The 21,200-nt window shown below is 46.2% G+C and overlaps 1 protein-coding gene and 1 pseudogene across 2 annotated transcripts in view; one reads left to right on the top strand and one right to left on the bottom strand.

Annotated features, from left to right (window-relative positions):
* ANXA2 (annexin A2) overlaps positions 1-10,470 on the top strand; it is a 44,832-nt gene extending 34,362 nt beyond the window's left edge. For both annotated transcript variants that reach the window (XM_027570411.1, XM_027570410.1), the window contains exons 6-13: positions 932-1,022; positions 2,761-2,840; positions 4,219-4,278; positions 6,030-6,123; positions 6,702-6,797; positions 7,279-7,337; positions 8,638-8,760; positions 10,106-10,470. In XM_027570411.1, coding sequence (XP_027426212.1) covers positions 932-1,022; positions 2,761-2,840; positions 4,219-4,278; positions 6,030-6,123; positions 6,702-6,797; positions 7,279-7,337; positions 8,638-8,760; positions 10,106-10,165 — 663 coding nt within the window. In that variant the 3' untranslated portion in view covers positions 10,166-10,470. The remainder of the gene's footprint in view (positions 1-931; positions 1,023-2,760; positions 2,841-4,218; positions 4,279-6,029; positions 6,124-6,701; positions 6,798-7,278; positions 7,338-8,637; positions 8,761-10,105) is intronic.
* Positions 10,471-12,498: 2,028 nt separating this feature from the next.
* LOC113909903 lies at positions 12,499-20,395 on the bottom strand (annotated as a pseudogene).
* Positions 20,396-21,200: the final 805 nt, after the last annotated feature.

Raw genomic sequence — 21,200 nt, 5'->3', positions numbered from 1 at the left:
TTACATTTCAAAGAGGTGAAGCTAAAAATTTTGTCTTATCTGTACCTTTCCCTGGCAAAAGACTTATTCCATTCCAGTGATGCTGGCTGCAAATGACAACAAACTGTCTCTATTCCTGTATTTTAAATTACTGAGCAGAATTATTTAATAAAGAAAATTTCCCAATCTATTAAAATAATTTAAAAAATAAAGAAAAATAGGAAGAAGAAAAAGTTACTCATTTTGTAAAGCCATCACCCAAAGGCAACTATAGTGATGTAGTTGAGCTCAGATGTATCACTTACACCATCTTTTATTCTAGTGAAGCAATTTTTTAAAAGATTTTATTTATTTATTTATTTGACAGAGAGAGACACAGCGAGAGAGGGAACACAAGCAGGGGGAGTGGGAGAGGGAGAAGCAGGCTTCCCGCCGAGCAGGGAGCCCGACGCGGGGCTCGATCCCAGGACCCTGGGAGCATGACCTGAGCCGAAGGCAGACGCTTAACGACTGAGCCACCCAGGCGCCCCTATTCTAGTGAAGCATTTTTTATTTTTTATTTTTTTTTAAGATTTTATTTATTTGACAGAGAGAGACACAGCGAGAGCAGGAACACAAGCAGGGGGAGTGGGAGAGGGAGAAGCAGGCTTCCCGCCGAGCAGGGAGCCCGATGCGGGGCTCGATCCCAGGACCCCGGGATCATGACCTGAGCCGAAGGCAGAGGCTTAACGACGGAGCCACCCAGGCGCCTCTAGTGAAGGCTTTTTTTAAAAAAGTAGAAAATAACATTATGTTGTGCTGAGGAATACGGGACAGATCCCCTCAGTAGGAATCTAGAAAGGGGCACGCTAACTGACGCAATCTGGGTTTGTAGTTTACCTGATTGGGATCAGAGAAGTAGGCTAATGGCCAGGAGGACTTTCCCTACTGATGTCTCTTGCCTGGTTCACAGGGGCTGGGGACTGATGAGGACTCCCTCATTGAGATCATCTGCTCAAGGACCAACCAAGAGCTTCAGGAAATTAACAGAGTCTACAAAGAAAGTGAGTAGCCCAAGTTCTTTGATGCAGCTTCTCAGCCCAATTTCTTTTTTTTTCTCTCTTTAATTTTTTATTGTTACGTTCATCACCATACATTCCATCATTAGTTTTGGATGTAGGGTTCCATGATTCATTGTTTGTGCATAACACCCAGTGCTCCACGCAGAACGTGCCCTCTTTAATACCCATCACCAGGCTAACCCATCCCCCCACCCCCCTCCCCTCTAGAACCCTCAGTTTGTTTTTCAGAGTCCATCGTCTCTCATGGTTCGTCTCCCCCTCCGACTTACTCCCCTTCATTCTTCCCCTCCTGCTATCTTCTTCTTCCTTTTCTTTTTCCTTAACATATGTTGCATTATTTGTTTCAGAGGTACAGATCTGTGATTCAACAGTCTTGCACAATTCACAGCGCTCACCGTAGCACATACCCTCCCCAGTGTCTATCACCCAGCCACCCCATCCCTCCCACCCCCCCACCACTCCAGCAACCCTCAGTTTGTTTCCTGAGATTAAGAATTCCTCATTATCAGTGAGGTCATAGGATACATGTCTTTCTCTGATTGACTTATTTGGCTCAGCATAACACCCTCCAGTTCCATCCACGTCGTTGCAAATGGCAAGATCTCATCCCTTTTGATGGCTGCATAATATGCCATTGTGTATATATACCACATCTTCTTTATCCATTCATCTGTCGATGGACATCTTGGCTCTTTCCACAGTTTGGCTATTGTGGACATTGCTGCTATAAACATCGGGGTGCACGTACCCCTTCAGATCCCTACATTTGTATCTTTGGGGTAAATACCCAGTAGTGCAATTCCCAGCCCAATTTCTATAACCTCATCATGGCTCCCTGGGCCATGTGTTGGGCACAGGATGCCCAGATCACCTATGCAGAAATGTTCTCTGGACTGTCCGGTGGTTTGCCATGGTCCAAGTCCCTCTTCTCTGTCTTCTTGTGGCCCGTTTTGGTAATTGCATTCCACTAGAATGTCTATAAAAGGATAAGCAGGAGGGAAAGGAGAGAAAGCAAAATTTTTCTTTTTCTTAAGGGTCTGATGGGAGGAATGGAAAGCATTGTACATGGATTTAATGTATTGGGTGCTTTCTGGTCTCTGCTTAAGAAAGTTCCCAACTCTGGATGGTGGATAATTATTGCAAGAGGCATGTGGTTATGTGTGCACCCAGTACTACAGGGGCTGTGGGTAGAATCAGTGCCGTAGCTTACATGTGTATTTCTTCCTAGGTTTCAATGTAGCAGCTATTTTGAATAATAAAATACAGATTCATTCAAAAGTACTCTTTAATTCTTACTAGCTTTTGCCACTGTGCATTTTCTCATTTGGTGGATAACAAAGCACAATTGGGGTGTGTGTGTGTTTGTGTATGCAGCCTTCCAAATTCTTTTCACGTTCAAAGTGAGTTTTCATAGTCAAGAAGTTTGAGAAACAGTATTTTAGCTATAAAAGAGGTCACTGATCCAAGATGAGCTTGAGGATACCTGATTTGAACCTGCCCTTTCTATCTCTTGTCGCTGATAATAACACTTGGCTCTGATTTTATGAGGCTAAAAATCATAAATAAATCACGGACCATCTGCCCTCCTGTGGGTGGATACATCCATGCTGCCACAGCTGTTTCTGCTTCTCAGAGGCTTAGTGGGGTGGGGGCAGTTGGGGTGGGTGGGTGGCTGGCTGCACAGGCAGGAAGCATAAAACCAGATGTGTTGTTTTCCAAGTGTACAAGACTGATCTGGAGAAGGACATCGTTTCTGACACATCTGGTGACTTCCGCAAGCTGATGGTTGCCCTTGCAAAGGTTGGTTTCCGGTTTATGTCTTTGTCCTTGTTTCCTCCAGAGGCAAGTCCCATACCTCATTTTATACCTGGGAACGAATTAACTCAGTCCTCTGTGCCTGCATCAGAAATTCCAGCTGCATTTCTGACAGGGGGAGTGCACTGTCACTGCACAGTTGTCATTTTTGTATAAGAGAATTTCTTATCCTGGGAAACCGCATGGTCAAGTGGACTTTGGGGCCGGAGGAGGAACAGGCAGCTCTCAAGTCCTGGCCTGGATTATGTGCCAGCCCTCACCGCATGACGTCGGGAAGGTCACTTTGCCTCTGTCTGTGGCCACATAAGGCCCGGTGGGAAGTGACCCTCTTGTTTTTCTTTCCTTCTCTCTGCTCTCACTTCTTAGGAGAGGGTTTGCCCAGGTAGTCCTTTGCCTGCAGAGGGGGTCTTTGTTTGCTAATGTTAACACAGAAATGTGGGCGAAAGGCATTTCCCTTCTGAGTCTGAGTTCTGACCAGTGTGCCAGATAAGGCCTATGTGCCGGGGGAGGGAAGAGAAATTATTTTCTCCAGGAACCTCAGTGACAAATGGTTGATCGGTATGCTCCCTCCTGCCCACTCATATCTCTGTTACTGTAACAACTCCATACAGCCCTCCCCGCCAGCTCCTCGCCCTGTGTCCCACCAGCCACCCATCTTTCTGGAGTCCACATCCACTGATTCACTCCCTTGATCAAAACCCATCTCTCCTACATCAAATCCAAACTCTAACTGCCTATAAAAGTTTCCTAAACCCTGCCCTTCCCTTACTTCTTCCTTCGAGGACTCCTCCCTGCTTCCTTCTGCTCTAGCTGTGCGGCACCTCACTGATCCTGTGGTGTGCTCAGCCCCTCCCTGTGCTGTTCCTCCCGTGGGGAATGGCTTTCTCCTCCACCCCTTTACTAGCCTCACTGACTCAGGCCTCAGTGTTCACCTCGGCCCTACCTTGCAGACTTTGCTGACCCTACTGACAGATCTCTCCCTTCTGCATATTATGTCTGTGTAAGCCATGGATCACTGTGCTGTTTTCCCTTTTGTTCCATGCTTATTTTTCCGTCTGGATGGTAAGCTCTCTGAGGGAAGGAACTAAGTGTCATTAGTGATTTTTTTGGAGGTAGAGGGAATTCTAGAAAGTGCTTGTCCCAGGAGGGGGTTGATGATGGTGAGGCACACCCCTCCCACTTCACTGCCTCAATTATTTTACCAATCTTGGTCTGGTCTAGACTTCAAAGTGAAGAAAAATTTTAAGTCTATGTGTGTTCCATAAACTAAATAATGGTTTACATGAGTTGGAGAGAAAATAAAATTTTCAACGTTAAAACACACAGACCTGTTTGATGTTCTTACTTTTGTTTTCTTCTGTAGGGTAGAAGAGCAGAGGATGGCTCTGTCATTGATTATGAACTGATTGACCAAGATGCCCGGGTAAGTGCCCAGCTTCTTGCTTGAGTTTCTGTTTTCTAGCAAGTCTCTAGATAGTCTCTATACAGTGGTTATCGATCCTGTATTAACAATTTACCTCCAAACTTAGTGGCTTAGAACAACAACACTTACATCTCTCAGTTTCTGTGAGGATGGCTTAGCTGGGTTTTTCTAGCTCAGGACTCCCATGAGGCTGGGGCCAAAATATTGACCAGGGCTGCATCGTCTGGAGCCTGATAGCATCAGGTGGATCCACTTTCAAGATCACCCATCCACGTGACTGTTGGCAGGAGGCCTTGTATTTCTCCGCCTGGGCCTCTCTCAGGGCCTGCTTGAGCATCCTCACACCTGCCTTTCCCTAGAGTGAGTGATCCAAGAGAGGAAGCCAAATGCTTGTTATCACCTAATCTCAGGAGTCACAGTGTCATTTTTTTTTTTTTTAAAGATTTTATTATTTATTTGACAGAGAGAGAGGGAGGGAGAGAGAGCACCAGCAGGGGGAGTGGCAGAGGGAGAGGGAGAAGCAGACTCTCCGCTGTAGGCTTTGCTTGTGTGAAAGTACCAGATTCTGCAGGGTGTGCTAAGGCTGTGTGCACTGCTGTGCATTTGCTACAAATAAACACCAGTAAACAACAAGGTAGAGTGGAAAAAGATGGTGGAGGCACAGCCAGGGATAGGAAGGCTTTTTGCCCTTCGTTGTGAGGGAAAAGGGGGAGAGTAGCAGAGACCCTTCTTTTCTGGTTGAACAGCACTTTTGCTGGTTCTAGTCCCATAACCACTAAGAACTGTTGGTTAAGCTAATTCAGATCACTATGAACTGTGTGCCTTTCCCAGACGGTCAACAACTATCTCAAAGCATTTTATGAGAGCTTTAGAACAAAATTAATTTAAATTCATTTTAGTTTTAAAATTCAATAGGTTTCGGGGAACCTGGGGGGCTCAGTTGGTTAAGCGTCCAACTCTTGGTTTCAGGTCAGGTCATGATCTGAGGTCGTGAGGTCGAGCCGCACATCAGGCTCCACACTTGGCATGGAATCTGCTTAAGATTCTCTCTCTCCCTCTCCTTCTGCTCCTTCCCCCTTTCCCACTTTCCCTCAGTAAATAAGTAAATTTCTTTAACAAATAAAAGAAAATTCAATGTTTCACACAGCACCTTTAGCAGGAGGTAAAGGAGGGTTTTAAATAAAGTAAGAGAAGTTAGGTTTTACAACTCCTAGACAGTGGGTGGTCATTGAGTGAGTATCTTACCCTTGTGTAAGTCTTCCTCCCTCCCTCCCTGCCATTCTTAGCATTACCTGTGGCCCCTACATTTTCCAGACACTAAAAGGGAGACTTCCTGAGTCTCTAAGAAATGTGTGTGTGGCACCTGGTCTGAGCTGTCTTCAGCAGACAACCACTAGCTTGCTTGCAAACAACAGTACCAAAGGAAGGAGGGCTGGATGTGCTAATGAACATTTACTTGTCCTTCTGTATAGGAATAGAAGCTCTCGGTTCTTCCTTTGGCATTCAAGGAAGTAGATGTGTACAGCACACACCTCACAGTCTAGCCTCATGCTGTGTTTGTGCCTGAGGAAGACTGCTCTTATTTAAGACTTTTGACTCAAATACGACATTTTTGCCCATGTCTTTAGCGCAATCATCCTTTCTCATTTGGCATTTTCAGTGTATGGGTTTTGAGTTTTTTTGCATGACTTTTTTTTTATGACCTTACCTTGGATCGTGTAGTCAACTTTCTTGGTTGATTGTACTTGTAGGATCTCTATGATGCTGGAGTGAAGAGGAAGGGAACTGATGTACCCAAGTGGATCAGCATCATGACTGAGCGGAGTGTGTGTCACCTCCAGAAAGGTGTGTTCTATACTGAAGAGGTCTTCGAGCCTAGGGATGGTCCTCTCAGCCCAGCTTCTTGGTTACCTATGTTGGGGCATGGGTCTGCCAGAAGAAAGTTCACTCTCTACTTTGCACCCCATAATCTCATCCATTTTCCATCACCAGATCCATTTGCCCTTCTCTCCCGTTTTGGATCCTTCTTTCTCCTAAATGTTCTCCACGTTTGATGCTTTAGCTTGCTGCTCCTTCTTGTCCAGGATCATTTTATCTTACCATATTTGTTGAAGTAATGGAGTTTCCTGGACACTATATACTGTTTCTCAGTGCTTCCAAGTAGAATAGGTTCCACTCAGAGTTAAAGATGGTCAAAGTATGTGGCCCAGGCTGTGCCGTTCAGGACAGGTGCCTGCTACAGCTGTCCCAGGCCAACCGGTGCCATGTCAGCTCTGGTCCGCCATGACAACCCCTAATCCTCTAAGATGCTGTGATCATCCCAGTTGTTTAGTTATTTTTACCATGGTACATACCATGTGAGCGATCATTGACTGCTTTGATTAGCGACTCTGTTACAGTAATTACTTTTTGCTTTTCCTTAGTATTTGAAAGGTACAAGAGCTACAGCCCTTATGACATGCTGGAGAGCATCAAGAAGGAGGTCAAAGGAGACCTGGAAAATGCTTTCCTGAACCTGGGTGAGCAAGTGTGGGCACCACCCCCCCCCCCCCGGCCCCCAGCCCATCCCTTTCAGCTTTCAGGAAACTGTGCCATAGCAGAAGCGACAAGTGGCCATCCTGTTCATTCAAGTGTGTTTGGGATGTGTGGCTCATTTACCTGATTTGGGTAGTTGTATAATCTTCACTGTATAAATTTAAGATATGAAACTGAGGAGGGCTTGAAGCTGGTAGAGTGAGGAATTGCCCAGAAAGAATAAGATGACGAGAAAAAGGGCTCTGTTGGGGAATCTCATATATCCACTTGGGTTTCTGCAGCCCTTAGTGTCCCCTGGTTTAAAATGACAGTGGAGCTGACTTTCAGAGGATCCCCAGTTTTCCCTTAGTTTTTCCCATTTTGCAGCCCATTCCTGTTACGTTAGGTCATCTTGTTTGTCGGGGTCTCACCCCTCCCTGGAGAGGAGAGGAGAGGAGCAGCTGACCCCTTTTCTTTCCTCCACAGTCCAGTGCATTCAGAACAAGCCCCTGTATTTTGCTGACCGGCTGTACGACTCCATGAAGGTAAGAGCACTCAGCTGAGAGGTCCATGTTTGCACACTAGGCTTTTCATCTCTCGTGCCCCAAACCAAGTCTCCTTGACTAGTGGATGGTGGAAGGGCCCCCCTCTCCAGGTGCAGGAGTGTACTGGTCAGCCGTGGTTGTGTTTGACAGGTCAGAAGACCACAAGTCGGTCTTCTCTCTCTCTCCCCAACTACTTGAACATGTGTTTATGTGCAGGTAGAAAATAAAGTACCAGATGGTAATCGTGTCTGATTCCTGCTTAGATTTCTCAGGGATTGCCTTCCCTTACCCGAAAGTAAAGGCAGGCAAGGAAGGGAGAGATTACCAAGCAACCACTGTGCAGTAGACGTGGTGCAACTTACTTCATCTGAAATCATTACCAAAAAGCCCATGTGGCCTGTGTTGTTTTCTTTATAGCTCGGGAGACTGGAGCTCAGAAAGTTTCAACTAGTCTGACGTTACATAGCCACCTTTGAACTTGGGTCTGTCTGACTCCAAAGGCAGCCCTGCAGCTGTCTCTTGAATGGACTGTCTCTTCCCACAATCCTGTCCCATTTTCTATGCCTCAAATGTCCCTTGTGCTTTCTGGCTCCCTGGCCCTTCTTCCTGGATCACCCCTTGTCCACTCCCATCTCCCTCGGGTTCTGTGACAGATAGGACCTGTTCCTCGGTGCCTCTGGTCTAAGACTCTGGAAGTAAACTCAGTGGTCTTTACTGTTCATACCATTCAAAATGGCACAGAGCCACCGTGACCACGTGGTGGCATGTGTTCTTTAAGCCCTGAGAGCCAAGAGCTGTTTGTTACATGTGTAAACCCGCACACTTCTTAAACTGAGCCATGCCGTACTTGGTGCTTGTGCAAGTTTATTGAGTGAGCGTAGTGGGGCTTTGTGTTGATTTCATCCCGGCATGTTTGGAATTCCAAGATGCTCATTTTTCTTTTTTTAATTTATTTTTTCTTTTTAATTTTTTTAGAGAGGGAGTGAGGGAGGGGCAGAGGGTGAGGGAAGGGAAGGAGAATCTCAAGCAGGCTCCATGCCCAGTATGGAACCTGACGTGGGGCTCCGTCTCATGACCCTGAGATCGTGACCTCAGCCTAAATCAAGATTCAGATGTTCAACCAGCTGAGCCACTCAGGTGCCCCAATGTGATCGTTTTTCTTAAAGGAGTGGTTCACCATTACCTTTGCGGTTTCTTAGAGGGCAGCGTCAAGAACTCAGATGAGTTCCATGTGTAAGAAAACTTACTGGATTAACACTGTCAAGTGAATTGTAACTTGGAACATCAACTTGGCTTTCAGGGCAAGGGGACTCGTGATAAAGTCCTGATTAGAATCATGGTCTCTCGCAGTGAAGTGGACATGCTGAAAATTAGGTCTGAATTCAAGAGAAAGTACAGCAAGTCCCTGTACTACTACATCCAGGTAAGCCCTGTGGTGATGTTGGCCCTACCTGGCCATCCAGAAGGCCCTGGGTCCCTGGGCCAGGGGCCTGTCAGAATGATGGCAAGAGTGGTGGTTTTCTAATTCCTTGGGGAAGAGATGCTAGTCATCAGGTACCATGGGTCTATTTTGATTTGTCCTAGAATCTTAGAGGGACTGGCAAAGCTTTTATACCTTCCCACATATGCTAGTCTATAGTGGTAATTGGTGTTCATGACAGTGATCCTGCAAGACTTGCTGACATCCTGAAGAGCCTGAGATCAATTTATCTTTTATTAAGCGGTTGACCCTTGAACAACACAGGCTTGAACAGCACTGATTGATTTATCGATTTTTTTTGATAAATACAGTATAGTGCTGTAAATGTATTTTCCTTCCGATTTTCTTACTATTTTTTTAGCCTGCTTACTTTATTGTAAGAATATAGCATGTAATACACCTAACAGACAACATATGTGTTAATCGACTGTCCATGTTACTGGTATAGCTCCCGGTCAACAGTAGGCTATCAATAGTTAAGTTTTTGGGGCGTCAGAAGTTATATGTGGATTTTTGTCAGGGTGGAACAGAGGTGGCAGGGGTTGGCACCCCTCAGCCCTGCACTCTTTCAGGATCGACTGTTTCCATTTTTTGAAAGTCCTCTACGATAGGCCTGGCAATGTTTAGTTACTCAGCACTTCCATCTCTCCCGTCAGTTTAGTCTCTGTTTTGGAGAGATGCAGCCTTCGTATGCAAGGGGGTGCTGCTCACAGTGGCCCCCGGCTGGGTATGTCAGACAGGCATTGCACCCCCACCCCTTCTAAAAGACCCTGACATTTTCAAAAGCATGTCCGTGGTTAACCAAGGATGAACTTTGAGGTGGGTTTGGTATGCCCGGGTTTATTAGGGCACATGTTTCCACACTTCACTAGCTTATTCCCGCATGACCTTAAGAATCCCGGAAACAGCATCGAGAGGCAGGAAAGGCCCTCGCCTTCTCTGGAAGCGTGAGGGCCGGTGAGAAAAGTGGTGGTGCTTGCAGGACCTCACTGCGGGAAGAGCAGGCCGGCCTGTGTGGGTCTGATTCCTCGCTGTGTGGATCCCCAGTACCTCACCTTCTCTCTGCCCTGTGGTCATGTCACTCGAAGGTCTCCCCTGGGCCAGACTCCCTGAGGGCCTGCTGCTGATGGCTTGGGTCTTTGTGTCTGGGCGGGTCCCGCGGAGCCTTCTCTTCGCTACTGCCAGGGGAGGCTCTCTGTGTGCGTTGAGCCTGCTTCTACGCTATTGCAGAGTTGGGGGTCTTTTCTTCGGGTGCTGAATTTCTTTTTTTCTCCTTGGCCATTTGTAGCAAGACACGAAGGGCGACTACCAGAAGGCGCTGCTGTACCTGTGTGGCGGGGATGACTGAGGCCCACGGCGGATGAGCGCCCAGCAGTGGTGCTCCTTTGTTTCCAGCTAACAGTTCCCGAAAATAGCTTGTGACTAACAGACCCCTTGTGCCTGTCCCCGCGAGGATGGTGTTAGCATCACCCCCTCCCCATCCTTATGTCAGTTGCCTAAGCATTGCCTGCCTCTCACGTCTAGTCTCTCCTTTTAGCCAAAGAAATGAACATTCCAAGGAGTTGGAAGTGAAATCTATGATGTGAAACACTTTGCCTCTTGTGTACTGTGTCATAAACAGATGAATAAACTGAATTTTTACTTTATACACAAGTACTTTGTCGACCTTGCTTTTGACTTAATTGTTTAAAAATCAAATGCGTCAAAAAAATAAAATAAAAAATAAAAATCAAACATGCATGCATAAGGGCTGTGGAAGAGTAAAGCTCTGGAACTCAGCTGACTGATATGATAGCCACTCTCAGGATGTGGCTATTTACATTTAAATTGATATAAATGAATAAAATTAAAAATTCAGTTCCTCAGTCACACTCTCCACATTTCAAATGCTTGATATCCTCATGTGGTTAGCAGACAGTGTATTGGACAGCAAAGGCACAGAACATGTCCATTATACTAGAAAGTTCTCTTGCACAGCTCTTCATGCCCAGGGGATGATAGTACCTCTGGGGGAAACTCCCATCTGCTCATCTTTTTACAGGTAAAATAGGTGAAAACCAGCGTCCGTGGTGGCCTCCAATTGGGAAGAGGAGTGGGGTGGCCTCGTAGGCGCTAGCAAATACTGCAGATACATCTATAAGCCATTAGACTTAGAGAAATAAACAACGTTCTGCCCCAACCTCAAGGACACACCGGTCAGTGAGTCAGGCTACAGTATTCTTGTAGGGAGGTGTAACAAAAGTGGATTGGGGGCACAGAGAAGAAAGTGATTGTTTTTGGGAGGATTGAGGCAGATGACCCAGAGGAGAAGGAAGCATTTTTGCTGTGTCTGAAAATCTAAGGTGAGGTTTTTACAGCAGGGAGGAAGCTCTCCACCAGATTTTTATGGTTCTGATAATGGAATAGGTGATTCACATTACTGGCGCTATAGGCACCAAGACTCTATACAGAAAGAATTACGTCTCCCACCCCTCCTAGCCAGCCAGGGGCTGTTTCTAGGACTACCTGGTTTCTGGTCCATCCTTTTGTGGATAGACTGTAATAGACATGATGTGTATTACTCTATCACTGTTCGTAATGTAAAGATGCTGTCCATAGGCTGCTAGTCCAGGATACGGGACGGCTGGATTATACATGTCCTTCCGCTAAGCAGGGTGTAGGGCCAGAGGCGGAGTCGATGACTCTCCCCAAACCCTTCCACTGTATTTCCTCCTGGTCAGAGGATGCTGTGTTAACTGCTCATTCCTGAACCTGGCTGATGTAGGGCACACTCAGTACTGTCTGCAGGGAGTAAGCAGGTAATGGGAATAAATGTGTAAAATGGCTAGTTGAACAGAATGGGGGGCCGGGGGTGTGGGGCTGGAGAAATGAAGACCACCTGCCCCACTTGAAGCATTCAAACTCAATTAAAGTGACACTATGTTGACCAAAGTGTATCTGTGGGCTGAATGATTTTCCATTTTGATCTTTGGCAAACTTTGGATAGAAACTGAGATGGAGCATGGCTCTTGAGTGGCCCGTGAAGGGCCTGTAAGTCAACTAAGCTATTGTTTAAAAAGTATGTTAGGTGAAAATAGTATTTTCTCAAATGTATCCTCCTATGCATATTCGAACTGACGCTCAAATCCCAAGAAATGAGCTTGGGGCAGAGTTCAAGGAACTGCATAAGAAGCAGGATCTTTACGGGGTTAAAACCCCAAATTATGGTATTGAACTCAAAATTGATAGGGCTGGGCAGGGGCTGTCCGGAGTAATGTTTCATATCAGGAAGTGTTTGGGCTTTGATGCTTCCCATCATAAAGTGTGTTTCGGGCTGCAAAGGGGAAGGTGGTAGAAGAAGGCAAGGCTGTACAGCCGGAGTGTGGGGAGGCTTCTGCTCCCACTGTGCCTAGGGCGCCCTGGCCACTGGTCTGGCTGGTTGGACCCTCCAGCAGGCATGAGGGAAAATCCAAAAGGCAGACTGGCCCCAGAAAGTCTCTGGGAGAACTGTTCCAAATGCTGCCTGCTGTCTCTCCCCTGCAGGGAGCAGTGATTTGGATCTCACGTTATCCAAAACTGACAAGAGACGGCGCTTAGACTTTGGTCTGTTCTTCTGGGTTCCAGTCTGCCCTCAGTGAAGCTGTCCAAACCATTTCTTTGAAATAAATAACCATCTGGAGATTTTTTTTTTTTTTACCAAGTACCAGTCATCTTTTATTGGATGTTAATTCTGAATCAGAATATGAGAGGATTCAAGGGTGCCAGGCAAAGGTCATGGTCAGGAATGCCGAAAGTGCCTCCACACTGGGCCCTCTTCAGTGGTCCTTGCGGAGCCGCTCGTGTTTGGGTTCCTTGTAACAACGACAGTCGTTGAAAAGCACATAAGCTGCCAGCACCATAGAAATCCCAGCAACGCCCCCTTTCTTCACATTGATATACTTGTTGTAATACCCCGGTAGTAACCTCTTCGAAATGCTCCAGCAATGCCCTTAGGGGTGAAATCCCGCATCAGTATCCAGCTGGGCAGCTCTCCTAGTTTCACATCCATGAGCTTCTTCTCCTTCAGTGGTACGACTGACGCCATCTTGGAGTCCCGGGTGTCCGCTCTCACCATCTGGAGATTTGAATAGTCTCCCAAACAATTTTACTTTGTAAAGAGAAGGGAAAAGGGCACCAGGCAGACTTTAACATTTTGTCAGCTGATAATAAGAACTTTGATTTTATTCTTTCAGCAATTAAAGGCAATGCATGGAGTGTAGCCATGGAAACTTACTGAACTATGACTGAACAAGAGGATGATTTTATTCCCCCCGACCTGTGTGGTGGGACTGGGCAGGGCTGACATACTGTAGAACTCCAGATGGTACCCTACACATTGTAGCCTATGTGAAGGTATCTCCCTTTCAATTGTGCAGTGCACAGCCTGAGTGGCCATATGTGTATGACAGCCCTATATGGTAACCCTAGGCATGTATAAGATGGCCTATTAGATCTTTTGTCACAAAGTTTGCTGCCAGATTAAAGACACATTTTACTTGGAAACAGTTGGCTAAGCCTCTGAAGGCCTCGATTTTTCCATAGACTCTTGATCTTTGGGTCTGTTTTACTTGGCTATACACAAAGAGCTATGCATATAAATCTTCCCAGCATGTGAAGTTCCTCTAGTGTAAATTATTAGTAAAGATAGCTAAAGCAGGGAAAACCTGGCTCACAAAGTGGCTCCATTAGGCAAGAAAAATGATTTGAGGACAGAACGCTTTTAAATCAATTTTTAGTCTTTAAATGACTCCAATCTCCGGCCTCTCCCCACGTTTTGACAAACGGCTCTGGCTTCTTATCCACATCAGTTTATTTGACCTCCTTTTTCCATCAACTACCAAAATGAAAACTCGGCTTCGAGAGTGAGGGAGCAATTTTAAACATCCCTTAGCAATGAGGCAGAACATGTTATAGCCATCAAGTTCTAGTTGTTCATTCTATTTATTGAAAAAAGCCTGTAGCCTGATTTCTTTTATGCGAGTACATTTGAGCAAGCAAAGTTTATAGAGATGACTTATCTCATTACATTAGAAGAGTGATTTGCTATCTCAGCATCTATAAGCAATTTTAACAGACATTTCTGGATGAAGAAAAGCTTTTGTAAATATATGCGAAAGACACGATTTCATCAAGCATTAAATTGGAGGTGCCCTGGAAAAATATTACATTTGTGCATTCAATTAGCTTGATTGTGGCTGAATTTTGTCCACTGAAGGCAGCATTTCTGCAGAAAAACAGAAGCATTCCCTACGTCAGCAGGTTTCCTAAAACAGAAAAGCACACTTTCCCCCTTTGCAAGTCTTCTTTTGCATTTGTGCTGTTCCCAGCTATGCGTCCCTAATCAGGCTGCTCAGTCTTGTTCTCCACAGTAGAGCACAAGGGGAGAGTAAACCGGAAGCCACTTTATTTAGGTGAAATCCAAAGCCAACAATTCCAACCTCAAATAGCCTGTACCCGGTCTACGAGCTTGGCAAGCTCTGGGCAAAAATGGGACGGTCAAGATGGACTCAAGTTCTCCAAACTTTCTTCCTAGTCTCTGCAGGGCCTCTCCCTCCTTCAGGGTCAGTGGGATGCTGTTTAAGCTTTGGTATGGCTGCTAACCCATGTCCCTTTCCTGGATGTGAGTTTATAGGGTCAGCCTTATCTTGGAATGAAAGTTTTGTTTGCCTACTACAGGAATGAGAGGCGGTTGAGTACAAGAGGGCTTTCTTAGACTCCTAAAATCACAGTGAAGAAACGAGCTATTTAGAATGATCACCAGCCCTCCCCCTTCTCCTCCTTGTTGCCGTTGAACAACCTGCTTTCCATTAAGAAGAAATAAACCAGGGGTGCCTTGGTGGCTTAGTCAGTTAAATATCTGCCTTTGGCTCAGGTCATGATCCTGGAGTCCTGGGATAGAGCCCCGAATGGAGCCCCACATTGGGCTCCCTGCTCAGCAGGGAGTCTGCTTCTCCCTCTCCCTCTGCTCCTCTCACCCACCACCCCGCTGTGCTTTCTCTCGCTCACTCTCTCTCTCAAGTAAATAGATGTTAAAAAAAAAAAAAAAAAAAAAAGGAAGGGCCGCCTGGGTGGCTCAGTCATTAAGCGTCTGCCTTTGGCTCAGGTCATGATCCCACGGTCCTGGGATCGAGCCCCGCATCGGCTCCCTGCTCGGCGGGAAGCCTGCTTTTCCCTCTCCCACTCCCCCTGCTTGTGTTCCCTCTCTCGCTGTGTCTCTCTCTGTCAAATAAATAAATAAAATATTTTTTTTAAAAATTAAAAAAAAAGAAGAAATAAACCAGAAAAGGCATAGTATGTCAACGGAACCTGGCTGTGGGGGTGGCTGTTATTTTTAAACAATAGGTGATGACAAATGGAACTTTCCTAGCTATAATCCATTATAGCCCAAGGCTATTATACTTGCAAGCACATTTCTAAATATTAATTAAGAATTAGGAAGGAGTTTGGATCAGGAATTGAGAAATGTTTCTAATAAGTTTTAGGTTTTTATGTCAGAGAGTTTGCCAGATTTCAAATTTTACCATGGATTCTTGAGTTTGGGAGAACCAACTTGGTCTTAATGGATCACCTTGGTTCTTTTTTTTTTTTTTAAGGTTTTATTTATTTATTTGACAGAGAGAGAGAGCGAGCTCAAGCAGGAGGAGCAGGAGAGGGAGAAGGAGAGTCCCTGCTGAGTAGGGAGCCCAGTGCAGGACTAGATCCCAGGATCCTGCGATCATGATCTGAGCTGAAGGCAGACAATTAACCGACTGAGCCACCCAGGCACCCCGATCACCTTGGTTCTAGTAGATATGAACTCATATATGACAAGACAGGTTTTAAAGAAGATTTATTATTATTGTTATTATCATTATTTTAGAGAGAGAGAGAGCACGTGCAAGCATGAGCAAACAGGGGAGGGGCAAAGGGAGAGGGAGAGGGAGAGAATCCCAAGTAGACGCCACGCTGAGTGTGCAGCCCGACCCAGGGCTCAATCGCATGACCCCGAGATCATGCACTGAGCTGAAACGAAGAGTTGGATGCTTAACCAACAGAGCCACCCAGATGGCCCTTGACTAGAAAGACTTTTAAAGTCTAGAGTTGAGCAGGTAATATGGTACTTCTGTCACTGACTCATTCATTGACTTATTAATTTAGTGAACAGATATACCTACCATGTTCTGGTGATTGAACTAAACACTGGAGATTAAAGAACAAGGCAACACTGGCCATGTAGAATGAAAGGGCTGAGATTGAGGAAGGCAAGGTGATGTGCTTGGGGGCCCATAGTAGCTGATCCTCCCCAGGATGAAACATCTGGAAGATTTCTGGGAGAGGCAATCCTCAAAGCAGGATTTATTAGGGGGGGTCGTGGTGGTGGTAGTGTTTTCTTGTTCTTTTTGTTTTGTTTTGTTTTTTGTTTTTTTGATGTACAATAATTGTAGAAAGCTGGAAAATAAAGAAAAGCATAAAGAAGAAAATCAACTTCAACCACAACCAATTATTGTTAACATTTTGGCAGGATGACCTATTTGAGAATTAGCTCTTCCTTCCTTGGCAGTAAGCACATCAAGAAAGAAAGGCAATTTTTCCTCCTCCTCAAGAGGGAGGGCTGGGCTTTAAGCAGTGAAAGTCAGGCTTTCCTTACTGAAAGAGTTAAGTGGCTTTTGATTTTTCAAAGTCTAGTTCAAGCAGATGTAGGCCTGGATTGTTCTGGGTGATAGTTCTGGGTGAAGGGAAGAAGCAAGTATCCTATCCCTGGGCCAGCTGGCTCTCCAGAGACTGAGCGGGACAGTGTTCAGGTGATAGGGATGGTGTCTGGCTCCCACACAGTGCATGAGAGTGTCTGAAGCTCTGAGGGGGGGGTCAAAAACTGCCCACAACAGTATTGGTTATCTCTGGGAATGTCTCGGTGACTGCGTGCGGTGCATAGTGAATGAGGCCCCACCCAATGTTAAAATCTTTTTTCCAGTCTTCACCTGATTTTATCCACGTCTTTCCTCAATTACCAGAAAAGCTCAGGCCCCATGGTGAATTGCTGGAAGGGAATCTTTTTCATGTTTAATTTCTGACTTCTTTTTCTCTCTCTCCCTCTTTCTCCCTCCCTCCCTTCCTTCTTTCCTTCCTGGCATTTTGTGATCTACATAATATATCCCAGATAAATCATAGGAGGTATTCCTAACCCCTCGGAGCTCTATAATTTAGTTCTAACTTTATGCTTTGAAGAGGCTAAATTAGTTTAATTTTGTAAATCAGTAAGGAAAACAGGATCCTATTAGAGTCATAAAACAAGAGAAGAAAAATGAAGGATGTGCTCTGGATATCATATTCCAGGTTGCTAGAAAAAAAAATAACAGAAAGTGATTTCAGAGCATAGATTTAAAAAAAGGAAGATGTAGAATCAAAACTTTTCAGCTGGGCGCCTGGGTGGCTCAGTTGGTTAGGCGACTGCCTTCGGCTCAGTTCATGATCCTGGAGTCCTGGGATCGAGTCCCGCATTGGGCTCCCTGCTCAGCAGGGAGTCTGCTTCTCCCTCTGACCCTCACCCCCTCTCATTCTTTCTCTGTCTCAAATAAATAAATAAATAAAATCTTAAAAAAAAAAACTTTTCAGCTTATCGGTGAGATAACTGCCAGTTCTTTTAATATGAAGTCTCTATGTAGTTACTATCCGGCCTCTAATATTAATAAATACAGAGTCAGATAAGGTGTGTCCGTCTTGTTCCCAGCCTCCAAACCTCACATGGAAATTCAGACCTGGCTAATCCCTGGTTTCAGACCTATGCTGGCCTGAGCATGGTATATTTACCCGGATGTGTCTCCTGCAGGTCCTGGGAACCTGGTGGCCTCTGTACTGCTCTGGGAAGGAGTAAGCTATTCCTGGGGCTCAGGCTCTGTCCCCAGCACTGTACCTGGCTCTGATAACCCTGGCCTGGTAGGAGCTGAGATCGTTATAACTCGTCTTCTGCCCCGGTCAACTGACCTCATCTCCCAGCTACCCTAAGCCCTGGGTTTACGTGATCCTTCTCCCTACATCCTGGAAACATTCCTTCCAATCCCAGTCCGACTTTGCTCAGTTCCTTAATGAATGTCCACGTAACAGGGGCAGCCATCTTTGAAGGATGAGCTCTGCCCAGGATTGGAATATTCCCTTTATCTGAGCACTACTGTCTGCTTCCATTGTCACAGTTAACTATTTGCCTCTATTTAGAACACATTCCATGGTCCCTTGCTTGCTTTGCCTTACTATAAATAACCAGCCAAGCAATGATAAATTCAGAGATGGTAACACAATTTGTTTATTTGGCACAAAAACATGTTACACAAGTTCAGAGATGAAAGAATTACTTTTTCCTCTCTTCTCTCATCCTCCACCTACTGCTCTACCAGGAACTCCTCCCTTAACATTAGTCTTTGCATTAAGACATTGCCTCCATGCAAACATATTAATTGGGAGGGGTGGTTCTAATTAATCTCTTAGCGTACTTTATAGCCATTTATCATTTCTTTGAAAGAGAATGTGGCTCTTAAAGAATGGGGATGTGGGATGTGAGGGTTTTTTTTTCCTTTTACTGTTTTTGTTTTGCACTAGAAACAACGACAACCGTAATATACTGATTTTCTTCATATTAGTATGGATTTTAGGAAATTATTGCTTTTTTCTCCCCTGGAGAACTAACCTATAGACAAAAAAAGAAGTAGTACCACATTGTAAAATCTGTAAATCCCAGAAGTCAACAGCTTGAAGACAATCCCCAGGGGAGGGAAGAAAACAAGTGTCATGAGAGATGAGACAAGCATACATAGGGAAAGCATGCTAGGGGAGTGACTGTTTCAACACCACTCACCCAGACAATAGGTACTCTTTTTCTCCTGGCACCCTCTGTCACCACCTTGAAGGGGTCATTTTTGGTCTACGGTCTGCAGAACCCTTTTCAACTGACACAGGAGTTGCTTTGAGGAGAGGTGCAATGAGAAAGTACGGATAATAATCAAAATCCAAACTCAGGGAAGAACACACAGTGAAAAGGAAACCCAGAAATGTCAGCATTTTGCTACTTGAACCAACTGCTTCCATTGGACCCAAGAGGGAGTCTGAAAAACATCTGAGAGTTCAAATCAGCATATATCTCATGTCCCTACAAACCCTAGAGGGTTACTTTGCTGACTCGATGGTGATCAGCTTATGCCCTGAAGCAACAGAGATGGGTACCAAGACTGCCAAAGTTAAAAAAAAAAAAAAGGTGGAAATTGTGTTTCCTCAGAAATGAATTGGCTTTGAAACTGCCTGTTCTCCTGGTCTAGCAAGCCCTTTCTCCCACATTGCTGCAGGTTTTATTGCCTTACACTTGAAATAAAAAACCTCAAAAAAATTTGAGGTATGAGGACTGGGCAGTCCTGAGAGGACAGGGGGTCTGAAAGTGCAGTAGTCAGCACAGGCTGTGCTCCCCTTGTACCCCCAAGAACCTATTTCTGAGCTGTCTGAAGTCCTTTGCAAGCCTGGTAACCACTCACTATCCCACTGGAGCAGCATAAGAGAGTGTGAGCTCTTCAGTACTGCACAGATACGAAATGTCCATGAATTTAAAAAACACAATCACTGTTATGTTGGGCTATTTCCCCCATCCCAGTTTTAGTAGGATATGGCTATGGCCATGCGGCTCCTAGGAGCTCTGAGACCATCTGGTTGGTGGGCACTGTCACCAGCACTTAAGTAGGGAATGTGCAGTAGGAACCCTGCACATTAGGGCTGTCAGCGTCTGCCAGTGGGCTGTAAATGAAGAGCTGGCTGCCTCCTCTTGGCTGGAGGGATCCTGTGGGGTGGGCATGGATCTCAGATTCAAACTGCAAGAGCTGCTGGCCCATGAAGCCAAAGTTGGGCTAGATCTTCACGAGGTAAGCCACACAGATGGTAGTTGAACGGGAGATCCCAGCCTCACAGGGGACCAGGATCCTGCTTCCCGTTTCACCGACATGGTCAGTGAAGTCCAGTGCTTCCTAAAAGTGGGAGCTAAGTCAGCCACGTGGCTGTCTCCTACCGGGATCCATTTATTGTGCACGTGGGTCATGCAGGCCTTGGATGTTCACCGCGAGACGTTCAGCAGGGCTGTGACGTGCAGGTGGGCGAGCAACTGGCACTTGGACACACCGTGGGCACTTCCAAGGTAGAGGACAGTAAGCTTTTCGGCCACAGCTGATGTCCAGCACAGGTTTTGCACACTGCTGAGCGTTCTCTCGTGAAGTGGGTTTTACACCCACGCAACAATCAAGACATTCCGAGTAGGAAGTCTCACGCGTCGCTTTGGGGAAGTACGCCTGCGAGCCAGCGGCCGACGGAGTGCCGACTAGGGTGCCCGCAGGGCTGTCCTCACGCAGCGTCAAGCCGCCACGCAGCCGCCACGCAGCCGCTGTCCTCCAGACGCCCTGTTGGGCAGCACGGAGTGCGCAGACTCCGTGCCGCCGGCCGCCATCGTTCCGAGAGGAGGTTGGCTGGCAGCGAGAGGCACGCGTTCAGGTCAGTTGAAGCCAGCTGGGCCGCTGTCGAGCGCTGCGAGGCGCGCGGGTGCCCGCGGCCGGGGTGCCGGCTGGGAGGCCCAGGAGGGCGAGCTGCGGGGCTGCAGCCACCCACGGGGTCCTTCCCGCCCCTTGCGTTGCCGCGCGTCGGAAGCCGGGCCGGGAGTCTTGAATGAGGTATGAGCGTAACAAAACGTGCAGCATAACTGCAAACTAAGTCGAAGTAAGACATTTGACTGGAAGGGCCAGTTAAGATGGGTCGTTAATATACTTCTGGTGTATTTTATAATGGAACTCTGGCTTAGATACCACAGGTTTCGAGGACTCCTCCTCAGAGATGAGTTAAGTATATCACCAGCACCCTCCCCCCCCCCCCCCGCCTTTAAGAATCCAGGTGTGAGGGTGCCCAGCGGTTGCGCAGTGTCTGGAGGCAGCAAGTCCCTGGTGAGGAGGCCATGGGGCACTTAGGATGATTGGCTCATCCGCAGCACGGTTCTGTTTCCCTTGAACCCCATTGTGAGCCTGGGAGTTCACGTAAGCTGAATTCTTTCCCGGGAGTCTCCCCACTGCTCGATGGGTCTGCCCACCCACCCCCCCCCCCCCGGGAATAATACTATTTACCTCATAGGATTGTGATGATTAAATGACATAATTCAGGTGATGTCCCTAGCATAGTCCTTGGTATAGTGGAAGTATTTAATCAAATAAATCAATTTCAAATATAATCAGGTAGACGATATATAAATAATACCATACAATATTATTAGAGAGTTGTCTCTCAGAGACCCAGGAGAGGCTTTCCACTGTATGGTATTTGCACAGGGCAGTGGACTGTAGTTTCAGGGGTCCCAAGTGGCTTGTTCCCCTTCTGTG

Source organism: Zalophus californianus, chromosome 6 (genome assembly GCF_009762305.2).
Source record: "Zalophus californianus isolate mZalCal1 chromosome 6, mZalCal1.pri.v2, whole genome shotgun sequence".
Taxonomy (NCBI): domain Eukaryota; kingdom Metazoa; phylum Chordata; class Mammalia; order Carnivora; family Otariidae; genus Zalophus; species Zalophus californianus.
This window is presented reverse-complemented; position numbering and strand designations above follow the sequence as displayed.